At 37.8% G+C, this 22,843-nt stretch overlaps 1 protein-coding gene across 2 annotated transcripts in view; it reads left to right on the top strand.

The window, feature by feature from the left end:
• Positions 1–20,921, top strand: part of SCAF11 (SR-related CTD associated factor 11) — a 49,650-nt gene extending 28,729 nt beyond the window's left edge. For both annotated transcript variants that reach the window (XM_057366164.1, XM_057366163.1), the window contains exons 6-15: positions 194–261; positions 929–984; positions 3,310–3,416; positions 4,313–4,402; positions 5,737–5,840; positions 9,609–12,122; positions 14,139–14,482; positions 16,938–17,156; positions 17,596–17,715; positions 18,080–20,921. In XM_057366164.1, coding sequence (XP_057222147.1) covers positions 194–261; positions 929–984; positions 3,310–3,416; positions 4,313–4,402; positions 5,737–5,840; positions 9,609–12,122; positions 14,139–14,482; positions 16,938–17,156; positions 17,596–17,715; positions 18,080–18,208 — 3,751 coding nt within the window. In that variant the 3' untranslated portion in view covers positions 18,209–20,921. The remainder of the gene's footprint in view (positions 1–193; positions 262–928; positions 985–3,309; positions 3,417–4,312; positions 4,403–5,736; positions 5,841–9,608; positions 12,123–14,138; positions 14,483–16,937; positions 17,157–17,595; positions 17,716–18,079) is intronic.
• Positions 20,922–22,843: the final 1,922 nt, after the last annotated feature.

The raw sequence follows: 22,843 nt of genomic DNA, 5'->3' as shown, positions 1-22,843 counted from the left end.
TCTATTTGTAACCTTTTGGAGCACTGTGGCTTTTAATATATGGAAGAAGATATTCATGATGCGAATTCAGGTTTTAATAGACTTAGAACTTGGTTTATGTATACAAAATGAAAATACCTTAAAATACAAGCAGATTTTGTTTGGATGTGCCTAGAAATAGCTTTTTTAAAAATGTCTTTTGTTGATCTTGCAGAAGAACTTTATGTCCAGACAGAGGGCCATTAACAGTAAAATTAAGCAGAATTGTGAAGAAAAAATACAGTAAGTTGATAGTTGTGCTCCATTTGCAAGAACTGCTGTGTTTTATTTAGGAACTCTAGAATATCTTTTCTTGATGAGCCAATTTAATTATTTTAATTGCTCACATTTGTATATTAAACACAAATACCAMGTAGTAGAAGTGTGGAACTTCTAGAACAGAATTGCAATAATTTSTGCAACTCCTGTTTTTATATTACTGGAAAACTGCCTTCTCAATTTCAATCACAAGTCAGATGTATTTGGTTTCAGCCTCAAGTAATTTTCTGCACTAGGCAGCTGGGGAACAGCTAATGACTAGCTTTTATTCTTAATTCTTCTTCTATTTACTTTATTATTACTATTTATTTTCTGGTGAGGGTTCAAATGCAGCACTTAGCTSTGTTTTGGGGTTGCTGTTCTGAGGGGCTTATTCCATAGATAATGTTTGCTAAGTTGGTTCATAACTTTGGAAATTAAGCAAATATCTGAAGAGGTAAAAACTGCTTGGTGTCTAAAAAGCTATTGTGAAGGTGCATGCATATTCATTTTACTCAGTTTGTAATCATTGTAATCATTGTAAATGCCCTCAAGATACATATTTTGTTATCCTCCCATTGCATTAAAAATTTTGACAATCAAGAACTAATATGCTAAAGTTAAGATCAAAGTTTTGTTCCTTGTTCCACAGGTAATATTTTGTATGACAAACAAAACAAGAAAGCTTTGTCTCTGAAGATAAACAAGGTTGGTTCTGATAATGAAACATCTGTAAATGCTTTCTTTCATTAGAGCATTTTTAAGACAACCTTCCTGCTTATTTTTAAGGTTAACTTCTATTTGTTAATTTTAATATGATTCAAACTTTTTTACTTTGTCTCTTTTTGTCTTTAAGTAATTAGGATATAGTGCTAGGTTATATGAGCTTCTTTCTCAGATAAAACTTCATTTTGTGGTGGTAAATGTTTTCATTTCGCTTAGGCTGTTGTAAGATCCTGAATCATGTTTTCATCTGCACCAAAGGAACATGGTTTCAACTATAAGCTCTCAGTCAAGCACCACTATATGAAGGTTTTCATTATTTTCAATAAAATACATAGATGTAATCAACCAAGTAATTGATGTGAATCCACCATAGACACTATGCTTTGCATCAAGTTGTTTTTTTTTTTAAATGTGAGATTACTGACAAGAATGTTTCTGTTTCCAGGTTTCTTGTTCATAATCTTAGCCTGTAAACACAGGATCATCAGATGCCAGATTTATAAGGAGCTGTAAAGGCTCTCTTGTTTGATTTCTACCATCCCTCCTTTCAAAAATACTTTGTGTCTCTGGGACACAAGTTTTTGATCAGGTCTTTCTTACTCATAGTTGTACCTGTAAATGAATTTGCATGGAAGTTTTAGGCCATAAATTTAATTCTGAAATGTTAATGCTATAATTTGTCATTATTCTGTCTTACCTGAAGTTTGAAAATTGGAGGAAAATTGATATTCAAGCTCCTGTTTTGCCTACTGCTTTGTTTCATGTAGTATAGGGGCACATAATGTGTATTTTCAGTAGCTGGTGGCCTGAGTTGTCACTTCTATTTGGAGCTCATTACACCACAGTTGTCAGGGATGTTGTTGGCTCCAGTTTTCCCCTTCTGAGTCAGGTATTTGAAAATTTTGGTTGTGTTGCCCTGTAAACTTAAAGGTACCTCCCACTGAATTGAAGATAGTTCCCTTTGAACTGGAAAGATAGGGCTTAACGGTAGATCAGTCTCTTATTCGACTTCTTGGCTGATTAATGCTTTCATTTTTAGTTTCACTGATTTATTGTGAAGTGTTTAATAGCATTAATCTCTCAAATAGTACCTATTGCCAAAAAAAAGTGCATAAACAGTGGTAGAACCATTTAAAACCTTCAGGAGGAGACACAGGGCTCAATTATCCAAGAAATGTTCAAAATTTAAAAGAAAGCCCTGTTGTACTAACAACCACTTCATAAGGACATTTGTGGAACATCTGGATAGCTTTTTTAATTAGTGGGAGAAAGGTTAATGTTTTCAAATTTATATTATTCTGAAAATAAAACTTAAACCCAACAGGTTTTTAGATAAAACTTAAAATTTGTTTGCTGATGAAATAGGGCATGTTTCCAGCAAAAGCAGCTCTCTGCTGAAGTTGCATATTGAGACACGTGTTTATATACATCCCATTATGAAGTTTATTTATTTTTCTGAATTAAAATTTTGGGAGTGTTCTAAATTCCTGTTTTAAAATACCAGTCATAGGGAATGAACAGGAAAGTTTTAGTCAGGTTTGAGGTAGTATGAACCCTTTAGGTGGTAAAAATGGATCAGTGTAGGTAAGTTTGTCAGTGTGGGAAGAGTACCTGGAGGATGATTGTTGGTTTGTTGCTGGGTTTTTCCCCTGCAGCCAGCCCAGTGCCCAGCAGCAGAGCTCCCTGCATGCTGCARACAGCAGTGGGCCAGCACAGAGTGCAGGGCTGGGCCTCATTAGCAGCATCAGTTGGTGGCAGTGGTGGTGGTAGCATGTTTTGAAATACAAATTGGGTTCTGAGTGTTGTGTCTCTGTGTGAGGGTCCAGTAACCAGACACACCAGTCAGTCTTCAATTTTGTAATCCAACCTGAAGGCAGAGGGGAATCCCAGCTATCCTCATTAGGTTTTCTTGTTACTTGAAACAAAACATTTGGTGAACTGCTGTGCAGGGGTCAGAAGGGGCTCGAGCTGTACTTACTGTGGTGCATTAGGTAGCAGGATTGTGCAAAAGTAAAGATCAGGCTTATTTATTTATAATGTCTGTGAGGAGCATTGAAGGTTTGCTTTCTATAAAATATGAAGTTTGTCTGCAAAAGCAGGTGTTGAAAATTTAGAGACTGAATAGAGAAAATTAGTTTGCTGTAGCTACAAAACTCTGCATATACCTATGGAGCTAATATGGTGTTTACTTTCTGTGAGCTTCAGTCTTGCTGACCTAATTTAATTTCAGTGCATCATCATCTATTTAGTGTTAATTATTTTATTTTGGGTGTCTTTAATTCATAGTTTTTATTTTTTTTTGTGTAGCCCAGAAGACAGACCTGCTGGAATGAGTGCATCAGAACTAATTTCTTCAGCACACTTCTGGCCAGTGGTAGCAGTGAAGAATCCTTTTTTAGCTGTAGAAATGACTGGTTAGTGTGTAGTAGTGTTTTGTAGAAATTGATGTGTTACTGTATTGTAAATTCTGAAGTACCCTCTGCTCCTACCTGTATATATACTTACACTGCCTTGACATACTTTGAGGATTGCCAGGGTTTTTATTCATTGATGAAGAGCAGCTGGAGGATAAACACATTTTAAAATGAGTACTGTTGATGGCACACCCCAATTTCTGTCATGTGTTCAGCATCAGAAGCACATATTTGAGTATTTTAATCTCATTGATTTAATAAGAGTTGTGTTTTTAATTAATGTTTAAATTCCTTGCTGAATTGAAGTCTTGGATMGGTAAGGCTTAGCCCTGTTGTTACAACAGCAGTTACCAAAACAGTTAACAGCAAATATTCTGCTTTGTATCAGAAACAATCTTCTTCAATTGTTGTTCCTTGATTYCAAGAAGAGTACTTTAAACATCCATGAAACAATTTTGGAATAAGCAGAATACTTAAGTAAGCCAAATACTTAAAGACAGATGTGTAAATTGTTCATTGAATAGGTGGAAGAAAAAGAACAGTCTGAAAGAATGTTATTTGGATATGTCCTAATTAAAAAAAAAAAAAATACTATGTCTACATGTTTTTGGCAGTCTGTAAAAGATGCATGCAATAGAATTAATTTGTCAATGATGCAAAGTTTCTCCATGAGACACATTTCATCTCCTATTTTCCATTCCATCTGCTTTGTTTATTTAAGACTCTTTTTATGTTTTTTCTCTAAGCAATAACCAATGCATAGTTTAATCATGACTTTTGAAAGTTCTTATACAGTTAAATTTAAAAAGTCATTGGTAGAAGCAATTACTGAAATATAAAATTGTCATAGCACTAAGTTACTTTTTATAACTTCTTGTATGGAATTTGTCTTTCAGTTCCGAATTCACAGAAGTCAATGCAGGGATCCGACAGAAGAGACAAGAACTGGAATTGTCCTGTTCATCTGTGATTGCTAGAGTTGAAAGGTCTGTGTTTTGGATTCATAGTGGATCTTAATACTTCAAGTTTGGAGTTTGATTAATTCAAATTACAGATAGAATATGATTTTCATGAGACTGAATATTGTTTGCTGTTAATTTTTTTGTGTATTTGCTGATTTTTTTTTTTATGTCAATAGATCCTTTTCTGTATGTCTTAATACTTTTTTGGTATGACATGACAAATATAGTAATGCCACTGACAAATATAGCAATTCCCCACTGTGCTCCTTAATATATCACTTTTTCACAGAAATGTGAGTTTGAGTTTATTTTCTGTTTGGAAGCTAGTATTCAAAAAATTTTAAAAATTATTTCTGTCCCTAGGTATTAGACTATGCTTGCTTTAACATCAATCTGGTTCTAATTGCCCAGACCACCCTGTACCCTACTTTCATGGGTTGGTTCTATCACTTCTTCTGTAATCACATAGTGAAAAAGTCCTGTTTGCACCTAGAAAGAGCTAACAGGAGTTTTATCAAGCRAAACAGAGAACATAAAATAATTTTATGGGTTTTTGTCAGAGAGCAGACGTGTGTTAAAACATGCCCTAAGGATGTTTTCATGAATATAAAGCAGAGCCATAAAAATAACTGATTCCAAAATAACACAGTAAGAAATTGGTTCTATGATCTTGATTTCACTACATATCTCTTTACTCTTTGGCATAAAAACAAAGACTAAAGTTAAAATAGTAAGGGAAGAGTTTTTAAATTTTAGTAAAAAATTGCATCTAGGATTTAAATTATGCATTTTAATTTTGTACATGTACATTTTCTTAACCTTCATTCCAACTCAGTGATAATGTAAAAGTTGTTGATCTCTAACTAAACTGTTTTTCCCAAGGTTTGCTGAGGGAGTCTGAATAAGTATATATTGCTTTTGTTGGTATGAAAAGAAGAGAAGCCTTTTCTAAATTCTCATGTAGACTCTTTCTCATTTTTTTTCAGAAAAGGTTGGTGTTCTGTTGAAGTTCTAAAACAGCATTCAGACTCTTATTTYCAGTAGTATAACCTACTACTTTGGAGGAGGCTATTACTGTTCTATGTTTGACTTTAAAGAARGCCAGATTTATATTGCTTTAACATAACATACTTTGTTCAAACAGTTTTAATAGATTGAGGAATAAAATGAGCCTGAAATTGAATATGAGAAAGAAAATTTTGTTCACTGTCAGCTTTGTGTTTCTCTCCAGCTGTGATGAAGTTGGAAGGGTTGTATGTGTATGTGCCTAATATATTTTGTTATTGTGCATTGTTTCCAAAACTTGCTCCAAAGAGCTAAAACAACTAATGTTATTGCTTTTGTTTTCACTTTYCCAGAGTTCCTTTAATATCTTATGGAGCTGAAGCTGAGACCTTTCTTCTCACTTCTGCAGTGGCTGGAAGAGTTCTTCCAACAAATATTAGGCCTTTGGAAAACTCTGGTAAACTTTTTTTTTGTAAGTTTTATTTATAGCTCATGTGAAGTATTGTTAAAATATGATTTTCAGAAATCAAACAGCATATAGTTACACTTAACAGGAAGAAAAATCTGTTTTGATGTAGTTTGGTACTATTTCAAAGCCAACTACTTAATTTTTAAAATTGGAATACAGAGCATGAATCATCCACCCCAAAGCTGGTATAAGTTTTGAGGATTAAATTAGTAAGTATTTATGTAACTTAATTCAATTTCTAATTGCAACACTTCTTTTTCATGCTCTTCTTTCTTCTTTTCCCACTGTTCAAGGATAAATCTTATTTCGATGCATTATGAATGGTGTATTTCAGAGGTTTATTGTCCAGTGTGAGGAACAAACTATTGTCTGACAAAGAACATTAGTCAGGAAGCAGTGAAGTGTATGGATCTCTTTCAGTTTGTCTATCAGCTCTACAGGGCAAAAGCCCACAAAATTGCTTGGAGTTGCAGAGTCTGTAAGGAAAACGGCAGAAGACGAGACATGGAAGGAATTGCCTTCTTCTGGTGACTTTAATGCTGTGTCTCAATACTCAGCAAGAAGGCAGTTTCTCTTCCAACAGGTTGCACAGGTTCAAAGAAGTGGAAACAAAGGAGTCCTGTTTATTAAGGCTASAGCTGATACCTTCTCTGAGTTGGGAATGACATCACTTTCACTTGACTAGTAGACAGATAGGACAGATTTGGGTATCTTGGCTTACAAAAATTGTGTGGAAGTAAATTGCTGGAAGGAATTAAGTAGTAGAAAGATCATGAAAAAGTTGCTTTGTTCATTCATATTCCTTATTCTTTTWAAAAGTATTTAACCCTCACATTTCCCATTGAAAAGTGGATAGGTTGCATCCTCAGGTCTCTTGCCATTTGACAGTGCAATGTAACTGATCCTTAATCATTTTGCTTCTAGGAGTATACATGTTAGCTCATACCTCTCGACTTCCCTTTCTACCTTTCTGCTTCTCTAGTCAGGCTTTTTTGTTAGGATGCACCAGAAGCATAAAAATATATTTAGAACAGAGTTTTTTCAGTTGTCTTGATTAGAATTTTGATATTTGTACTGTGGACAAAGATTGAATTCTAAGATTAGTGCCAGCTTACTGCAGTGTTTTAAGATTCAGAGTTTTAAGTCATCTTCAAGTTTTATTTAAAGACTTTCTACTGATAAGGAGCATGCAGGAAGTAAGAGTCTTAAGATTTCCTATAAAACTAGGAGATAGTGGATATGAAGATGTCCCTTGAGGATTTTGGCCATGTTCTGTTGACTGAGTGTTCCTTCCCCATTCAGTTTTTGTACAGCATCYGAGGAAAAGGCCAACGTGCATAAAATAAGGTAAAGACAAGGCAAAGAGAAACCTAATCTTGAGATACATGGCAAATATATATATATATATGAGGATACTGACTTTTTTGAAAGGTGGAGAAAAGGTGAAAGAAGAAAATAGACGCATTAAAAAAAAAGATGAAAACTGGTTCTTACATTTCTTACTGCATTGTGCCTGGAAGATCATAGCAAAAGCATTTTTTGTTTTTTTACATTTCCCTCATCTTTTGGTCACACCTAAAGTATACAGTTTTGCATCAGAGTAACAGTTGACAGAAGCTTCCAGGGTTGTGCAAGGAGGCATACAAATATCAGGGATGATCATTTAAATGTAGTGCCTGAATCCCTGTATCTGCTGCAGTTTTAGTAGTCTATTTTACTAATTTACTAATTTTTGACCTGAAAATGCATTAGTGAATCTACAAAAAACACTATGATTTATGCTGGCATTATGCAGTTTTTGTGTGATTCAAATATTTTTCAATAGTCAGTGAGCTGAAATGCCTTGTATTTAATCCAAATCAAAGCTTGTGAAGCTTTTCTGTTAAAATTTTACCAGTAGTAAGGCATGCTACAAAGGGGTTTGCGCTTCACATGTAGATTTTGGATGTGCTAGAAAAATAATTCTCCTTTTAATTCTGTCAGGATTCCCACATTCCAGTGTATTCTACTGKKTTKTTTTTTTTTATTATTGCAAGATGATTTCTTCTCCCTTGAAGAAAATTATCACAGATATTAAAAATTTGTAATGTTGTGTAACAGCTGACCTGATTTCCCAGCTATTTTTATAGGTTGAAGGTGTATTTAGTCTGAGATAGCCACCTGTTGCTAAGTGCTGGTTAACCACTGCAAAGTCACTTTGTAACAAAATGATTGGTGAGACTGTTGAGAGCAGATAACTGAAATTGTGTCAGTCACCTGGATTTCCTTTGAAAGTTCTTTRCCATCTTGTTATTTTCTTTTAAATCCATGGTGTCTTGTATACAATTGAGGTTRTTGGTTTTCATTATCTTAGGTCAATGGACATGCAAAACCCAAAACCACTAGGGTTTTTTTTTTTCCCCTGTTCAAGTAAATTATTGTGTATTTGCAAGGAAGGTCAGGGGATGTGATTATAGTCCTGTGTTCCATTAAAGGTGAGCAAGGTGGTTATGGAGTTCATTCTCTGAGATTATTGTTTGCATTGAATACAGTGAGATTTTTTTTGTTCCACTAACAAAGTACTAAGTGGTAGAAAGACGCTTTTTTGCTGTTACTTGCTTTTCTTACTCCTATCTTACTTTTATAAAATCTGTTTATGAATACATTAGACAAGTATTTAGTGTAGCAAAAGCATGGGAAATAATGTACAAAGAGTTAAGATCACATGCTTATGATGTGAAAGATTTATTGCAAAATCCATAGCAATTAATCTTTCTAAGTAAGTTTGTGCTATTTGTGTATGAAATTGAAGCTGTAAAAAATTCATTTAAACACCACATTCTTGATGCTTCCTGAAATCTATACAAAGTGTSAAACAAACTAATGGATATCTCAAGAAATTAATTTAGTTTTGAAGTATTATATTCAAGTATATTTACTTAATTATCATTAATCTTTAATTCCTGAGCTGTCCACCATAAGCTTTCATAGATGTCGACAGTGCAGTCTTCCCTGTGCAGTGAAGATAACCCTTGGCTTCCCTATCAAGGCTTTTGTCAAATTGTAGATGGCATGAAATAGATTAGTGCAGTGTCAACACAAGAGCTGAGCTGCTTGCTAGGTGTGCCTTAGTCATTCTTCATAGAACTTTGKTTTTTTTTTTGGTGCAATATAGGCTTCCCCAAAAGTTGCATGCCCTATTCACTTCCTTAAGCGCTGCAGACACCTTGGTTGTTTTATGGCAGAGTTTAAGTTCAGTTTGCCCTATAACTGGTGAATAAGTTTGCACTACTGCATCTGATCAACTGCAGCCCTTGTGATCATCCAGTGGCAATTGGAAAATGTCCCTTTCTGTGAGCTTTAAAGTAAAAGTAGTGAGCTTTACTACCAACAGGCCTGTATTATAGGTTGGCAGGAACTGCAATATGATAACAATATTGTGTGGTTAATTCATTACTTTCCTAACAGTTTAAATGCTAACTATCTTTGAGCAGCCATGTCAATAACAGTTTCGCTGTGAATGTTATCACTGTCCATGCAGCCGTGCCAGCACTGCTTCTAAAGCGTGTATTCAGATGTCACTTTGCTAGCTTGTTTCTGTTCTTCAGAACACAAAAGAAAAAAAAAAAGCTATAAAAGCTATGGCAGTATTTCATACTAAATCTTAAATTGCATTGTTTGAGGATATCTGTTACACTGAGGAAGGCCCTTCTGTGTTCTTAACCATGTTCAGATAAATGGTTATTATCAAATCTTAATGTGTTCTGTTTTTATTAGAATCTTTAGGCAAAGGATATGCTGTTTCATGCACCCAAGAAGGGGAAGAGAAAAAGGAAGCTTCTGGTTCATCTGGCACTAGAGGAAGTAGGAGGAAATCGGTTACTACTACTCCTACAAGAAGGTCTRCACGAAACAGCAAAACCGAGGCTCTGAGTCAGTCTCGGAGCTCCCCTCGATCAAGCAGTTCTGCTTGCAGTGCCCCTGATAGTAACAACCCATCTCTGAATAAAACTCATTCAGAACCAGGGAAGGCTGCTCCAAAACGCAAGTCTAAAAGAGCAGTTAAACAACAAACACCTGCAGTTAAAAAGAAAYTGAGAAGTTCTGCAAGTTCTGAAAAATCACCCTGTGGTTCAGTGGAAGATGATGACATTGCTGAGCCTGAAGAAGTTCTACCTTTCGATAAAGACTATCAGTCAGATAAGGAAAGCAATAATGCAAGCCTTCCTCAGAAGAATAATGTAGAAACAGAATCTTCTAACGGATTGGAAAGCTGTAGTGAACATGGAGAAAATGAGGAAACTGCAGGAGAATGTGACAGAGATGAAGATACTTCAGGCAAYGGAGATGTAAGTTTTTCTCTCCAAGAACCCCCAGTAACTGTAGGGAGGGAAAGTCAGGAATTTGAAGTAAAAGATGTAACTGAAAAAAATGTAGATCTTGCCAATCAGGACAATTGGGAAAATACTCTTGAACAAATGGAAACAGTAGCTAGTCCCAAAGGTGATGTATGCGACCATGAAACTTTTGAAAAAGTAGATCAGATGTCATGTGGTCCTCACAAAGAACTAATGGAGAACACAAAAATTTCGACAAAAGTAGGTCAACCCATAGCTAGTCCAGAAAATGAAATGTTGGAACATCTGGACCCTTTGGGAAAAGAACAGCCGTTAGAGAGCCCCAGAAGTGAATTGCCTGAGCATCCTGATGTTGCCAGAGGTATCACTGAAGCCACGGAAATAGATGATACAGAGATTGAACTAAAACCAGTCGTAGACTGTGCAAATACAAAACCTGTTCAAGATGAAGAACCAGATGCATTAATACACAGTGTTTCTATGGACAGTACATCAGAGCAACCCTTAAAAGAGAGCAGCATTTCAGAAAGTGAGGAGGGTGGAACTTCAGAGTTACCCCAGGTAAATGCTGAACCCAAACATTTTGATGAAGATAACAATGAAATGATACCAATGGATTGTGACTCATTTTGCAGTGACCAGAATGAACCTAAGATTGAGCAGTTACCACCAGCTGAAAGTACAGAGCAAGGAGAAGTGAACTCCTCACAGTGTGATGTGGAAAACTCTGCATCAGGTTCTGATGAAAAAGATGGAACTGTTCCTCAAGAAAGTGAATGCCAGCCAGAGTCCAAAAATGAGAGAAAGGTTCGAACTAGAAGATCTAGATTTCACTCTCCATCAACAACTTGGTCTCCTTCTAGGAGAGAGGGCAGGAAATCACAATCACCATCCCCTAAAAGGGAGATGACTGGAGACAGGAGCTCACGATCACCCAAGAAGGTAACTGTGAGGGAGGAAAGGAGATCCTTATCTTGTTCTCCAAAGAGAGACACACTCAGAGATGAGAAAAAAMCAGCATCTCGATCTCCCAAAAGGGAAACTGTCAGGGAAAGCAGGAGATCGTCTTCTCGGTCAAGAACGAAGGATTCATCTCCAAGGCGCAAATCTAGGTCTCGAAGCAGTGATAGAGATCATCAAAGAAGAGATCGTGACAGAGAAAGAAGAAATAGAAGGTGGTCTAGGTCACGATCACGATCTAGATCAAGATCGCGATCTAGAACTAGAAATAAAAGTTCTTCGTTCTCCAGAAATGAGAGGGAAAGCCATTCACCTCGATGGAAAGAGAGATGGGCAAATGACAGCTGGAGGAGTCCCAGAGGAAATGATCGGTACAAGAGAAGTGATCAAGAGAAACAGAATGAAAACCTTAAAAAAGAGAAGGACGATACAGAAAAAAGCAATGATGATCAATGTTCTTCAGACAAGCAGAGGAATGATTGTCCAGACTGGGTAATGGAGAAGATAAATTCTGTTCCTGAAGTCAGGAACAGAGAGAGAGAGAAACCACATTGGGAAGAGGGCAGGCCTGATAATGCAGGACAGTCTTGGAATAAAAACTTTGGTTCAGGTTGGATTCCGAATCGAGGGAGAGGTCAGCGTGGCCGAGGTGGGCGTGGACGAGGCGGTTTCATGTATGGAGACCAGAATGAAAATCACTGGCAAAACAGAAAACCTCTCTCAGGGAACTCAAATGGTTCTGGGAATGAAGCTTCAAGGTTCTCAGAACAGCAGCCATTCAAGCGTAAGAATGAACAAGAATATTCATTTGAAACGCCTGCTGACAGGTCTGGGTGGACATCTGCATCCAGCTGGGCTGTGAGGAAGACTTTACCTGCTGATGTGCAGAATTATTATTCGAGAAGGGGACGCAATTCATCAAGTCCACAGTCTGGATGGGGAATGAGACAAGAAGAGGAGACACCTGAACAAGGTATTAATGGTTTTGAAATGTTATAGCTTAGTCACAGATGCAGCAGCTGAGCAAAATTCTAGTCACATTGTCCTGGCTCAAGCTGATTAGTTCTTTAAAATAATTAGGGGTGAATCCATACTATTTTTGCAATATGGAGGGTAAAGGTGTGGAGTTTGGTGACTCCTTGTGTTTTGATGGCTTCTTGGTTTTGCATAAAGTCCCAAGTTCAAATTTAAGGAGTATGCATTTGAAGAGTGCTGCTCAAGAAAATCAGTTTGGTTGAAGGTAAAGCATATTTTCTTCATGATTACTTTTAGCATCTGCACAATTAAAAAAGGCTAATTCGTTTAAAAAATGTRCATTTGCCTGTGCAGAGCCACAGGGCAGATTTGGAGATGACAAAGCACTTACATTGATGTTTATCTTGCTCCTAAATAAGCATAGTCCTCTTTAAATGCTTTTAAAAATATCTAGGGAAAGTTTATAAATACAAAAACAGTGCTTTTACTGTATTTCAGCATTAAAATTCCTCTAAAACATCAATAGAAGTCTAAATTAGTTTTTGAGAGGTTTTTATATCCAAAAGGCAACTGCCCTGACAGAAATAAGCTGTTTTGGTAGAAAATAAGTTAACTGTGGATGAGATTGATTGATTCTAAATAGCTAAGAAATCATCCAGATTATTAATGCCATTATACATTAATAATCTTTAAAGACAGATATGAATTGAGTTCAAAAGCTATAAAATCCATTTCTGAAGACAACCACACTTGCACTTTTGCACTGTCTCCTTGTTTTGTCTTTCAATTTTATCCATTTTCATCCCACATGCCAGCAGTTTTCTYCCTCAGAGACAGCTGCATCAGTGGCTTCTTAGTTTTGGGGCAACATGTCACACTTCAGTTTGCTGCAGGGAAAACTTAWCAAACCTATAACTGAAAGCATTTTGTGCTTTAAAGACATTTTCATATAGTTCAGGAACAATCATGCTGTTACTCACTTTTGGAACCTGAATTCAACTGAGCGTAGTACAACAATCTCTCATCACTGGATGAAACATGCTAGGTTGCCATCATGACATGGTTCTGAATGACATGGTCCTCCAGGACAACCTGCTTTTGCTGACCCTGTTGAGCAGAGAGATTGGAGCAGACAGTCTCAATAGGTTCCTTCCAACCTCAGTGATTCTGTTTTCCCATTATCTTTAAAAATGAGAATTTGGGCCAATGCATAAAGCCTGAGATTATCATCCATGTGAATTAGATGACAGGGTTCCTCAAGGAAGGGATTCTAAGAAAAGACATCTAAATTATAGCCTATCAATCATTTCTCCAAACTGATTTCTTGACTTCTGGAAGGCTTGCTGTTTGTACCTAGATTTTAACTTTTTGGCTTCTGCTGAGGAGAAAATGGGATAAAAAGTAATTTATTTAAGAAGTGCTACCTGCTACCCCAAGACATTATCTTTACCTCTAGGTTTTATCTCTTCTATCATTACAGGGTTTTTGAACAACTCTTTCCAAATATGAGTATCTCTTAAATTGTTTAAAGATGACTTACTGCTCAGGGTGAAACCCAGCAGAGTATCTCTAATTACCAGAGCTGTACAGTGAGTGTTGTCAATCAGGCAAAGGGGAGCAGAGACTTGGTGATGTAGTAATGTGTCACTAACCTTTAGCAATTGCGGAACTGGATAAAATATTTTGTCTTCCTGCTGTTTGGTGAAAAAATGTACTTTCATTGTGATGAAATAATTTATTGGCTGTGTTAYGGGAACAAGTAGAAAAAAAATTCAAAATGCAGGCTTCCATAGTACCCTGAATTTTTTAAACTTGGAAGCTAGTATTTGGTTTCATGGCATATATGGTGGTGAGTGCCATGTAACAATATAATGCAGTATCTTGAAAATACTCAGATTATAGGAAGCTTTTTGATAATCCATAACTAATTAAGAATTTAGACACCTGGCTTCCCTTTTGCTTTATGAAGTACAGCATTTCTTCTTGATATACTGTCTGGTTTTTCTTTTGGCAGATCCAAACCTTAAAGACCAAGGCAACCAGCAAAGTGATGGTTCTCAGTTACCAATAAATATGATGCAGCAACAAATGAATGTAATGCCACAAGTGAATGCACAGCACCAACCTATGAACATCTTCCCATATCCAGTGGGTGTCCATCCTCCCATGATGAATATGCAACGAAATCCTTTCAACATCCACACTCCAATGCCCATGCATCTTCCTACCGGAGTGCCTCTCATACAGGTAGCTGCTCCCACAAATATTTCTCAGGGATTACCTCCGCCTCCACCTCCACCCCCACCATCTCAACAAGTCAACTACATTGCTTCACAGCAAGATGGAAGACAATTGCAGGTATGCTTTATCAGGAGCCATGGCAAGAGCAGTGGTGAAATAGTATCAGTTAAGAATTCTTTATCTCGAATACCATAAATTTATAATTGCATTTTTTTTTCTCTCTTGCCTGTTTTCTTTCACCCCACACCAAATTTGAAGTGGAAGCATTGATGAGCTTATGGGCTGTTCAGAGACTGTAGCTTTTAAATAAGATATAACATCCTAACTTGGTTTAGAGGTAATGRAACACTGAAAAATTTCACCAGTGTTGTCCATTACCTTTTTCTTCTTAGAAGTGACCAGCTTCCAAAACTAAATTTTCCCCTTCCAAATCTGATTTTTTAAGCATTTTAGGAAATGCTTGAATCCCCCTTTAGCAGCATGTAGGAAGTGGCTGAAACTTCTGTGTTGCCGTTTTCATCCTATGGGGTCTGTCATCAGAGAAGAATTGCCAAGTACTGCATGGCACCCATTTGTTCCACACTTCCATTCTCCAGCTGTCACCATCTCAGTGGCTTCCCCACACATGCATTTTCTATTCTGTTTAACCTTGTGAGCCTTTTTATTAATAATGTCTGAGGCCTCTTTGGTGTTTTTTACTTCCCTCTTCTTCCCCAGTTCTCTTGGTTTTGCATGCCCTATTTGAGACCTAACTCCCACTTTATTTCTCCAGTTTCAAAAAGACTCTGCTATACTTAGGGCAGATCAGACCATCATTTTATGACTCTCAAGGTATCTTAAAACAACTCTTGTCTATGTGAGCTCCTCCTGTAGCCAGCTGTTTATATGAAGAGTTTTATATCAGGGAAAGGAATATGAGCAACTTGGAGGAGAACACATGGCCCTGCAAGAAGATGTAATGCTGCATTTGTGATAAGTAACGGGCTCTTCAGGAGCTGACTGGGGTTTGTGCTTTTCTTTTGCTGCTGCCTGTTCTAACCTAAAATGCTTTCTGCTGCGTTCCAGGTTGAAAAAGTGATGTTCTAGAACAAACAGTTTCTAACCCTCTGTTATCATGCATCATCTCTAAAAATTTGAAGTGAGCTGATAAAAGGCCTATAGTGTTCTCACTTTTCACTGTTGTCATGTGTTGGCATTCACTAACTTAGAACAAGGAGAGTTAAGTGCTGTGAGAAATACTAAGTGGGGTTACAGGTATACGAAATAACTTAATAATACTGCAGAGTAAACCAGCAAGCTACTGCTGGAACTAAAATCCTGGTAGATTGCTTGTTGATTTGATTAATGCCTTCGGTCTGTAATTAAAATATTTTCACAATTGGAAATCCAGTAGGTTTAACCTGCAAAAATGTAAGAAGTCAGAACATTGGCTACAAACCTCTGAAAATTAGTATCCAATGCAGCAACAGATACTTTAGTGTAAAGATTGTATTGCTGAAAAACACAGTTACTTGTTGTAAAGCCCCTGTTACACTTGCTGCTCTCACCTGCTTTTGTGGGGTAGTGTCCATGAACCTGAATGCTCTGGGAGCTGTGGCTGCTTTATCTTTGAGCTTTCACTCAACCGTTCCTCAGTGGTAGCACAATAGAAATGACTGAATACTGCAGGAYACCACCTGTCCTTCCTGTTGAAAGGAAAATGAAGAGAGCACACTGAGCGTTAGGATGCTGATTATAACAGCTCCATTTCTCTGTCCTTTCCAAAGAGCTCAGATTCCTGTTTCATTATTTTCCATCTGGGTAAATGCAGATGTGTAAAGAGTAGTGGTGATGACCTGCAGAAAAGCAGTGTTTATTGTAGCCTGCCAGAAACATGTCAGGAGGATGTTCTGGGCTTTTGCTAAAAATGGCCTCTGTCTGAGAGCTACTTAATTTCTCAGTTCCCAAGTATGTACACTGCTTTTCAGTGATGTTTAGAAATGTCCAGAAAATTACTTTTCCTGAAAAACAGATCCTGCTACTTCAGCCAGCATTTCACCTGTAGCCTGTGTATTTACATTTGAAATGCATTTGCAAGTTCAAGCTGATAACAAACATGAAAAGAGATGTTTTCAAAGCAGCATCAATATTATGCCRGAATGCAAGTGTGGCTTAAGGTACCTTTTGCATGTGTGTTTAGGTGCTGGTTTTTTTTTTTTTTTAGAGAATGTTTACTTATCACAACCCTGTTTTGTAAATCAGATTTATTCTGCAGCCATAAATTTCCTTGCTCCTGTACTAATGCCCTCCCTGCCTGTTTGCAGGGTACTTTATTGCCAGGATGGGAGCTTGAATCTGGCAGCCACTGTGGTGACATGGAAGGTGCTTTACTTCTCAAGCTCTTCTTTTTGTTTTTCTTTGAGTAGATCTGATGTAATGTGTGTACCTTCCATAATAATAGGCAGTGTGGAAATTAGGCAATGAACCAAAGCATGTAGTATTTGTGCTCGTTCTGTAGCAGCTGAGACTCCTAAAAAGGTATGCTGTCATATGGAAGAATGRTGTATTAACTGCTGATAACTTTTTGAAACAGGGTGTTCCAAATGCTGCTCATGTAAGTAACAGCATGAGTGCTCCAGCTGTGCCTGCTCCAGCAGCAATCCTGGGAAATGTGGGAACAGTTCAGGGACCAAATTCGGGTAATGCAACGTCATCAGGTCACATGAAGAGCTCTAATGCACCTGTAAAACTGGGAGAAAACAAAGCAAGTGTAACAGTGGAAGCCAGTGCAGACAGCTCAAAGAAGGACCAGGCAAGTTCAGAGTTCAGYGTATATTTATATATACACTATTTATATATTTGCATTAAAACATATACACTTTTTTATATAAATGCATTTTGATATACTAAAAAATAGCAAGTTGTGACAATAACCCTTCAGCATTATATACTCCGTACTGTTATGTATGTAATATTTTTTGTGGCAGCCATAGAACACAGATTAGCAACTGACTCTTTTTAATATAGTCTTCTTGAAAGCAGCACTATTACAAATTTTACTTGACTTGCTGTGGGACAGCGTTCTGTTTTTAGCAGACCACAGGCTGTTTCAGCTCCCGTGAGAGCTGAAATGGATGTGTGAGGGGGGATGGTTTTCTAATTTTTTGTAGCAAACTTCTTCCTGTAAATTTTTAATTTGTGATTGATAAAGATACATAGGTGGTGAAAAATAACGTTTGTTTTCTCTTCAGAAATTGTTAATTCAAGAAAAAGCAGCACAAGAGGTTAAACTTGCTATTAAACCTTTYTACCAAAACAAAGATATCACTAAGGAGGAATATAAAGAAATTGTGCGGAAAGCTGTAGATAAAGTAAGTTGGTCCAGTAATCCAAGCAGCTCATATTTCACCTGGGGTGGGCTTCGGGGTGGATTTCTTGTCCTTGTGGGAACATCTCCTAGCTGCTGGAAAGGGGGAAGAGGGAGAAACAAAATTAACTTTTGTCCATCTCTATCCACAAGAGCTTTCCTTGGCTTCTCAGAACAGAACCTGGTTACTGTGTCGAAGACTTGAATGGAAATTCAGAAGTATTTGGGAAGCAATTAGAAATTATTAGGAATTTTAAAATGTGTACTGCCTGGATGGAAAAAACAGGAGTGTGGGGGAAATAAATAATGTGGATCTGTGGCAAATCAACAGAAATGTTTCAAACTTTTTGTTCTTTAAATTGTTCTAGGTTTGTCATAGCAAGAGCGGAGAAGTTAATTCTGCAAAAGTGGCAAATCTAGTAAAAGCGTATGTAGACAAATACAAGCATTCACGGAAGAAAAATCCTGAAGAGGCAGTCTCCTGTGAAAGGAAATAGAATATGTTTTCATTTTTTAGTTTTATTCTATCTGCAAAGTGCAATTTCAATGTGAACTGTTAACCGAAAATTGTACATGACAGTGATTTGGTTTTGATAAAATTATTTTTCAAGGTAGTGTATAATGTTTTGTTCTAAAGAAATATAGATCTGCAGGGCAACTTCTTTATTCCTTTTTAAAAACAGATGTCTAAAAAGAATAAAGGTGTAAAGAAGAATCATTAGGAATGTACGATTGTGTGGATACTTAGATGTACAGCATTTTGACTTGAATAAGACAGTGCATTAAATGAGAAACTTCTGAGTACATTGGGTTTGGAACAGGTATGTACAGTACATGTGATCAGTCAGATTAAAGAAATTTTTCTTTTGATTGCTCCCTAATTATAGCAAAGATGAAATAATTAATTGCCTTGACAAATATTTCTAGTGTTAACTGGACAGGCTGAATGCAGGGGTCACAATGTGTATATTAAAAGAGCACATGGAGTTGTCTGAACACAACTGTTTAGATTTCAGAAAGAAAAGTCATAAATAGTAAAATGTGGTGCCCAAAAGCATGGGCACTGCACAGCTGTTGTAACACCAAATAAAAATTATGCTGCTTGGTATTGTTTGTGATGTTTTTCAATTTGTTTCAAGATAGTGGGATAACTTGAATAATTTTTATGTGCTGAAAGGCCTCAATCACCACACACTGATAACCTCAGTTCAGGTCTTGCCCCTAAGCTAGCTGGAATTGGTACTAGAGCTGGATGTTCAGAAACAGAAAAGTTTCTTCTTCAAGTAAAATCAAGAAAGCTGGAATTTATCGTTAGGTTCCCAGTTAACCAGAGACTGTGCCAATCTCAGCTGCACAATACTTTTCTCCATTAATGAGGGACTGTGGCACAGTCACCAGACTGGTATTGGTGAATCTGTGCCATTGGAAGCTTCCCTGAGCAATGGAGRGAGGTGATTAGAGGTACCCAAAGCATTCTAAAAGCACCTGGGGGGTCACTGTCCCTAGGGAATGCTTATGCCTAAGGTAAAACCAGTTTCAGTGAGGCAGCAGCAGGAAGGGTTGCTGGAATACTGAGATCACTGTGTGCCCCCTCAGGGAAAGAACAGCTGGAGATCCTTCTCAAAAGAGTCTTAAGCTGATGTGTCCCTTCCTCTTAGTGCTGTTAAAATCTTGTCACCAACCCTCCAGTCCTGCCGTGCCATAGCAGCCTTTGCTGTTGGCTCAGCCTGGCTTCTGCTCCAGCCCCAAGCCTCCTGGCTCAGAAGCAGGAATAAAACATTTTAACAGAGAGTATCAGTTTTCTGAGAAAKTAACTCTTTGTAGCCAGTATTCCCACATTACCTCTTTTTGGCAGAAAATGTAGTCTCATCCTRTAAGTAACTTCTGCAGAAGCCTGAGGATGAAAAAAGGGATATCCACCCCTGTGCACACGTGTGGTGTAGAGAGAGAGGAGTAAAAATGAGATATTTGTCACAACAGTTGATTGCTTGGTTTTAAGTATAACTTTCTGCAGACTTAATGAAACATTTGACTGTCTATATTTATTTTTGTGTGCCTAAATACAAATGCTATGTAAATTAGAAACAGATATAATAAGTTTTCTACAGTCAAGTCAGGTTTTAGATTTTTTCAAAATACTCAGTTTTACACTATGGTAGCAATTTGTAAGATCTGAACTATTTTAAGCTAAAATTGGTTAGCACTTTTTGAAAAATGTAGCAAATTGCTATGTCTACCCTGGTTTATCACGCCATGCGTATTTTATTACATTTTCCTTCTCTGAGTTTTTGGATTTTAATCACTTTTTATATCTTTTTCTAGTTTATACAGTTGAGCCTTGCTATAAAGCTCCTTTCAGGAGTCAGATAAGCTTTGGTGGGGGGTTTTCCTCTTTTGGAAGAGAGGTGGAAATTGGGGGAAATGGGAAGAAACAATGGAGGATTTGAATTGGGAGAAGGGAGGGGTCATTAGTTTTCTTGTTTTGCAGCTGCTGGGTGGAAGAGACGCTGTCACTGGCTGCCACGTTGTTGGGGCAGTGACTATAGTGATGCTCCACTGTATTTCAAAACTTAATGAAGAATAGCAGATAGAGTAGCATATGATCAGTAACTTTATTTTTAACGATTAAATACTTCAGAATTTATCAGAAAATATGCAGTTTGTTACAATTTCTGTGTTGAATTAAAGAAATGCATTGCCTTAATCTGTAGACTCTGCTCCTGTTTCCCCCAAAAAGCAGTGAGGTCTCTGCTGGTGTGGCTGCCCAAGAAGGGGAGTGTGGCATCCCTGGAGTCCTGGTTATGTTACAGCAGGATGAAAACTGTATTTCTATTTATTGAAACATCTACTGAAAACTCCCAGTATGCACCAGCACCGAGGGCAGAGGTGGGGAGCTGAGCCCCCTTGATGCCTGCAGGGTAGTGGTGATTCCTACAATCCAAATTGCCTTGTGGGAAACAGTTACAAAGCTGTACCTTCTGTGAACTTATGCAAATGAAAAGGGTTTTCTTTGCACTCCTTCCCATGTCTCACTGTGCATGCTGCTTGAATGTCTCATCCTAAAGATATACCTTATGAGCACAGTGGCTGTCCAAAGTCCACAGTATGGTGTATGTAGCATAAGGCTGGAGTGCTGTCTACTGAAAAAAATACTCTTAAAATCTAATTTTGTGTAGTGCTTAACAGTTTCTAATAAATTCTTTTCTCTAAGCTGGCAGTGTCTTGTCTTAAATGACTCTGGCTCAAGTGGTTTCATTTGGAAAGCAATGTAGCTCCTGTTCCTTCTGTGCACATGCATTTATTGTGCCCTGTGTTTTCTGGGCGCCCCTCCTTTACATCTCATTTGTTTTAAGGTTGTCTTCACCCTGCTCTGCCCAGCTGCAGGTGCTCCAAGCTGATAAAAACACAAATGCAGGTGGCAAAGTGTCCATTCATCCTGGGACTTGCTAAATGAGGAGGGGCTTGGGGCATGAGGTAACATCAGCTGTTGGATGCAAACAGGGCAGGACTCAAACCCCCGGGTGTGCCCTGCAAGAGACGAGCACCGACCAAAGCAGGGAGCAGCTTCTCTGAAACACCCTCGGGGGAATTCAGGGCAGGAGAGCCGGCCTGCCTTGGGAATGAAATTCCAGAACGCACTTTGCCTGCAAGAGTAAACTCCACTGTACTGCATGAGGAATCTCCACAGATAAGGCCAGCAGGAGTGTGAGTTACAGTTTAGGAGCTATGGTGCAACTTTCTTCATTATTACTACACCTTACAATATTCACATTGATCAATACTTGATRAATACTAGAGGCATCACTAAGGACAATGAAGTAGATCACCACTCAGTAATTAAAGAGTCCTAACTAGAGGCAGCAGGTTTCAAAAGGGAGTATCTGACTTTTTTTTTCAAATTTCTRATCTCTAGGTTAGACGGGTCACCATTAGAAGGGTCAGGATTAGGGGATTAAATTTTTGATGAGCTGTGGGTTGATGAGAAGTTTAGTTATAGGTGAGTTGCCTAAAACTTCACAGGACCCTACTAAGGCCAGCAGGAAAACTGGAATAAGATGGCAACCCYGTCCTAGAGAATGTGCTTCATACCTTATGATTCACCATACAACTGTTGTACTGTAGACAATGCAAACAAAAATTGACCATTCACCAGGACAGCAAATTTCCTGTGAATGTGCAGGTTTAAAAACTCCGAAAACCAAAAAGTGCCTATCCACTTAAGATTGCAGTTTGCAGGAAATCCACCTTAGAACAGCTGTCCCACAGCCACTCAATATCACAGCAGGAGACAGATTTTACCATGGTTCACCTTTATGAGATTTGTTACTCTGATAATGCTTACTTAGGCAAGAGATTTGTTACTCTAATAATGCTGACTTAGGCAAGAGATGCTTTTAGCATCCTTGCAATTTTGCACAACATGTAGAAAGAAATGTAACTGTAGATACTGAAGATTTCCTCATTTTAAAAATACAGCTAACTAGAATTGTGTAATACGGTTTTGTCTGGTTTCCACACCCCCCATACCTCCTATACCACCCNCCCCCCCCGAAATTTATGCCCTTCTTCAAGAAGATGCTGAAGAGCCAAGCCACAATGAAGATTCTTTATGACTGTGCTCCAGTGAGGTGATGCTCCCTGGAGAGCATGGGACATTTTCTATCAGTGGTAATGAGCAGTGGTAACACTGAAGTAATCTATAATAAAGAAAATACATGTAAGAGAAATTTTGCAATTACCTGTTTCAAAAGTATCTGTAGGGGTTGTATGCTGTATATTGTGTATAATATGATGTGCACGTTGCCAGTTGCTCTCTCCCCTCAACAAGGTTCCAAAAATTGAATTTGTCCCAAAGCTCTAAGAGCTAAGTGACAACAACTCTGTGTCCAASTTCCCCGTATTACTGTTAAACCAACAAACACAAAAACACAGATGACACGGAGCTGAGCCATCGCACCGCCCTAAGTGCAGTCACCTCACCAAGCTACATCTGTGAATCCTKCAGCTTTTTGCTTTAGTCTGAACTGGAACATTCCCCCAGAGCAGTCGGTCAGGAAGCACTTCCCAATAAAACAGTGACTGCCCACAAATGCCCTCGGCTCTGCACCCCRGGCTGTCAGTCCGCACTGAGC

This window comes from Malurus melanocephalus, unplaced genomic scaffold (assembly GCF_030028575.1).
Source record: "Malurus melanocephalus ecotype Western Australia unplaced genomic scaffold, MMel_1.1 scaffold_60, whole genome shotgun sequence".
Classification (NCBI taxonomy): domain Eukaryota; kingdom Metazoa; phylum Chordata; class Aves; order Passeriformes; family Maluridae; genus Malurus; species Malurus melanocephalus.
This window is presented reverse-complemented; position numbering and strand designations above follow the sequence as displayed.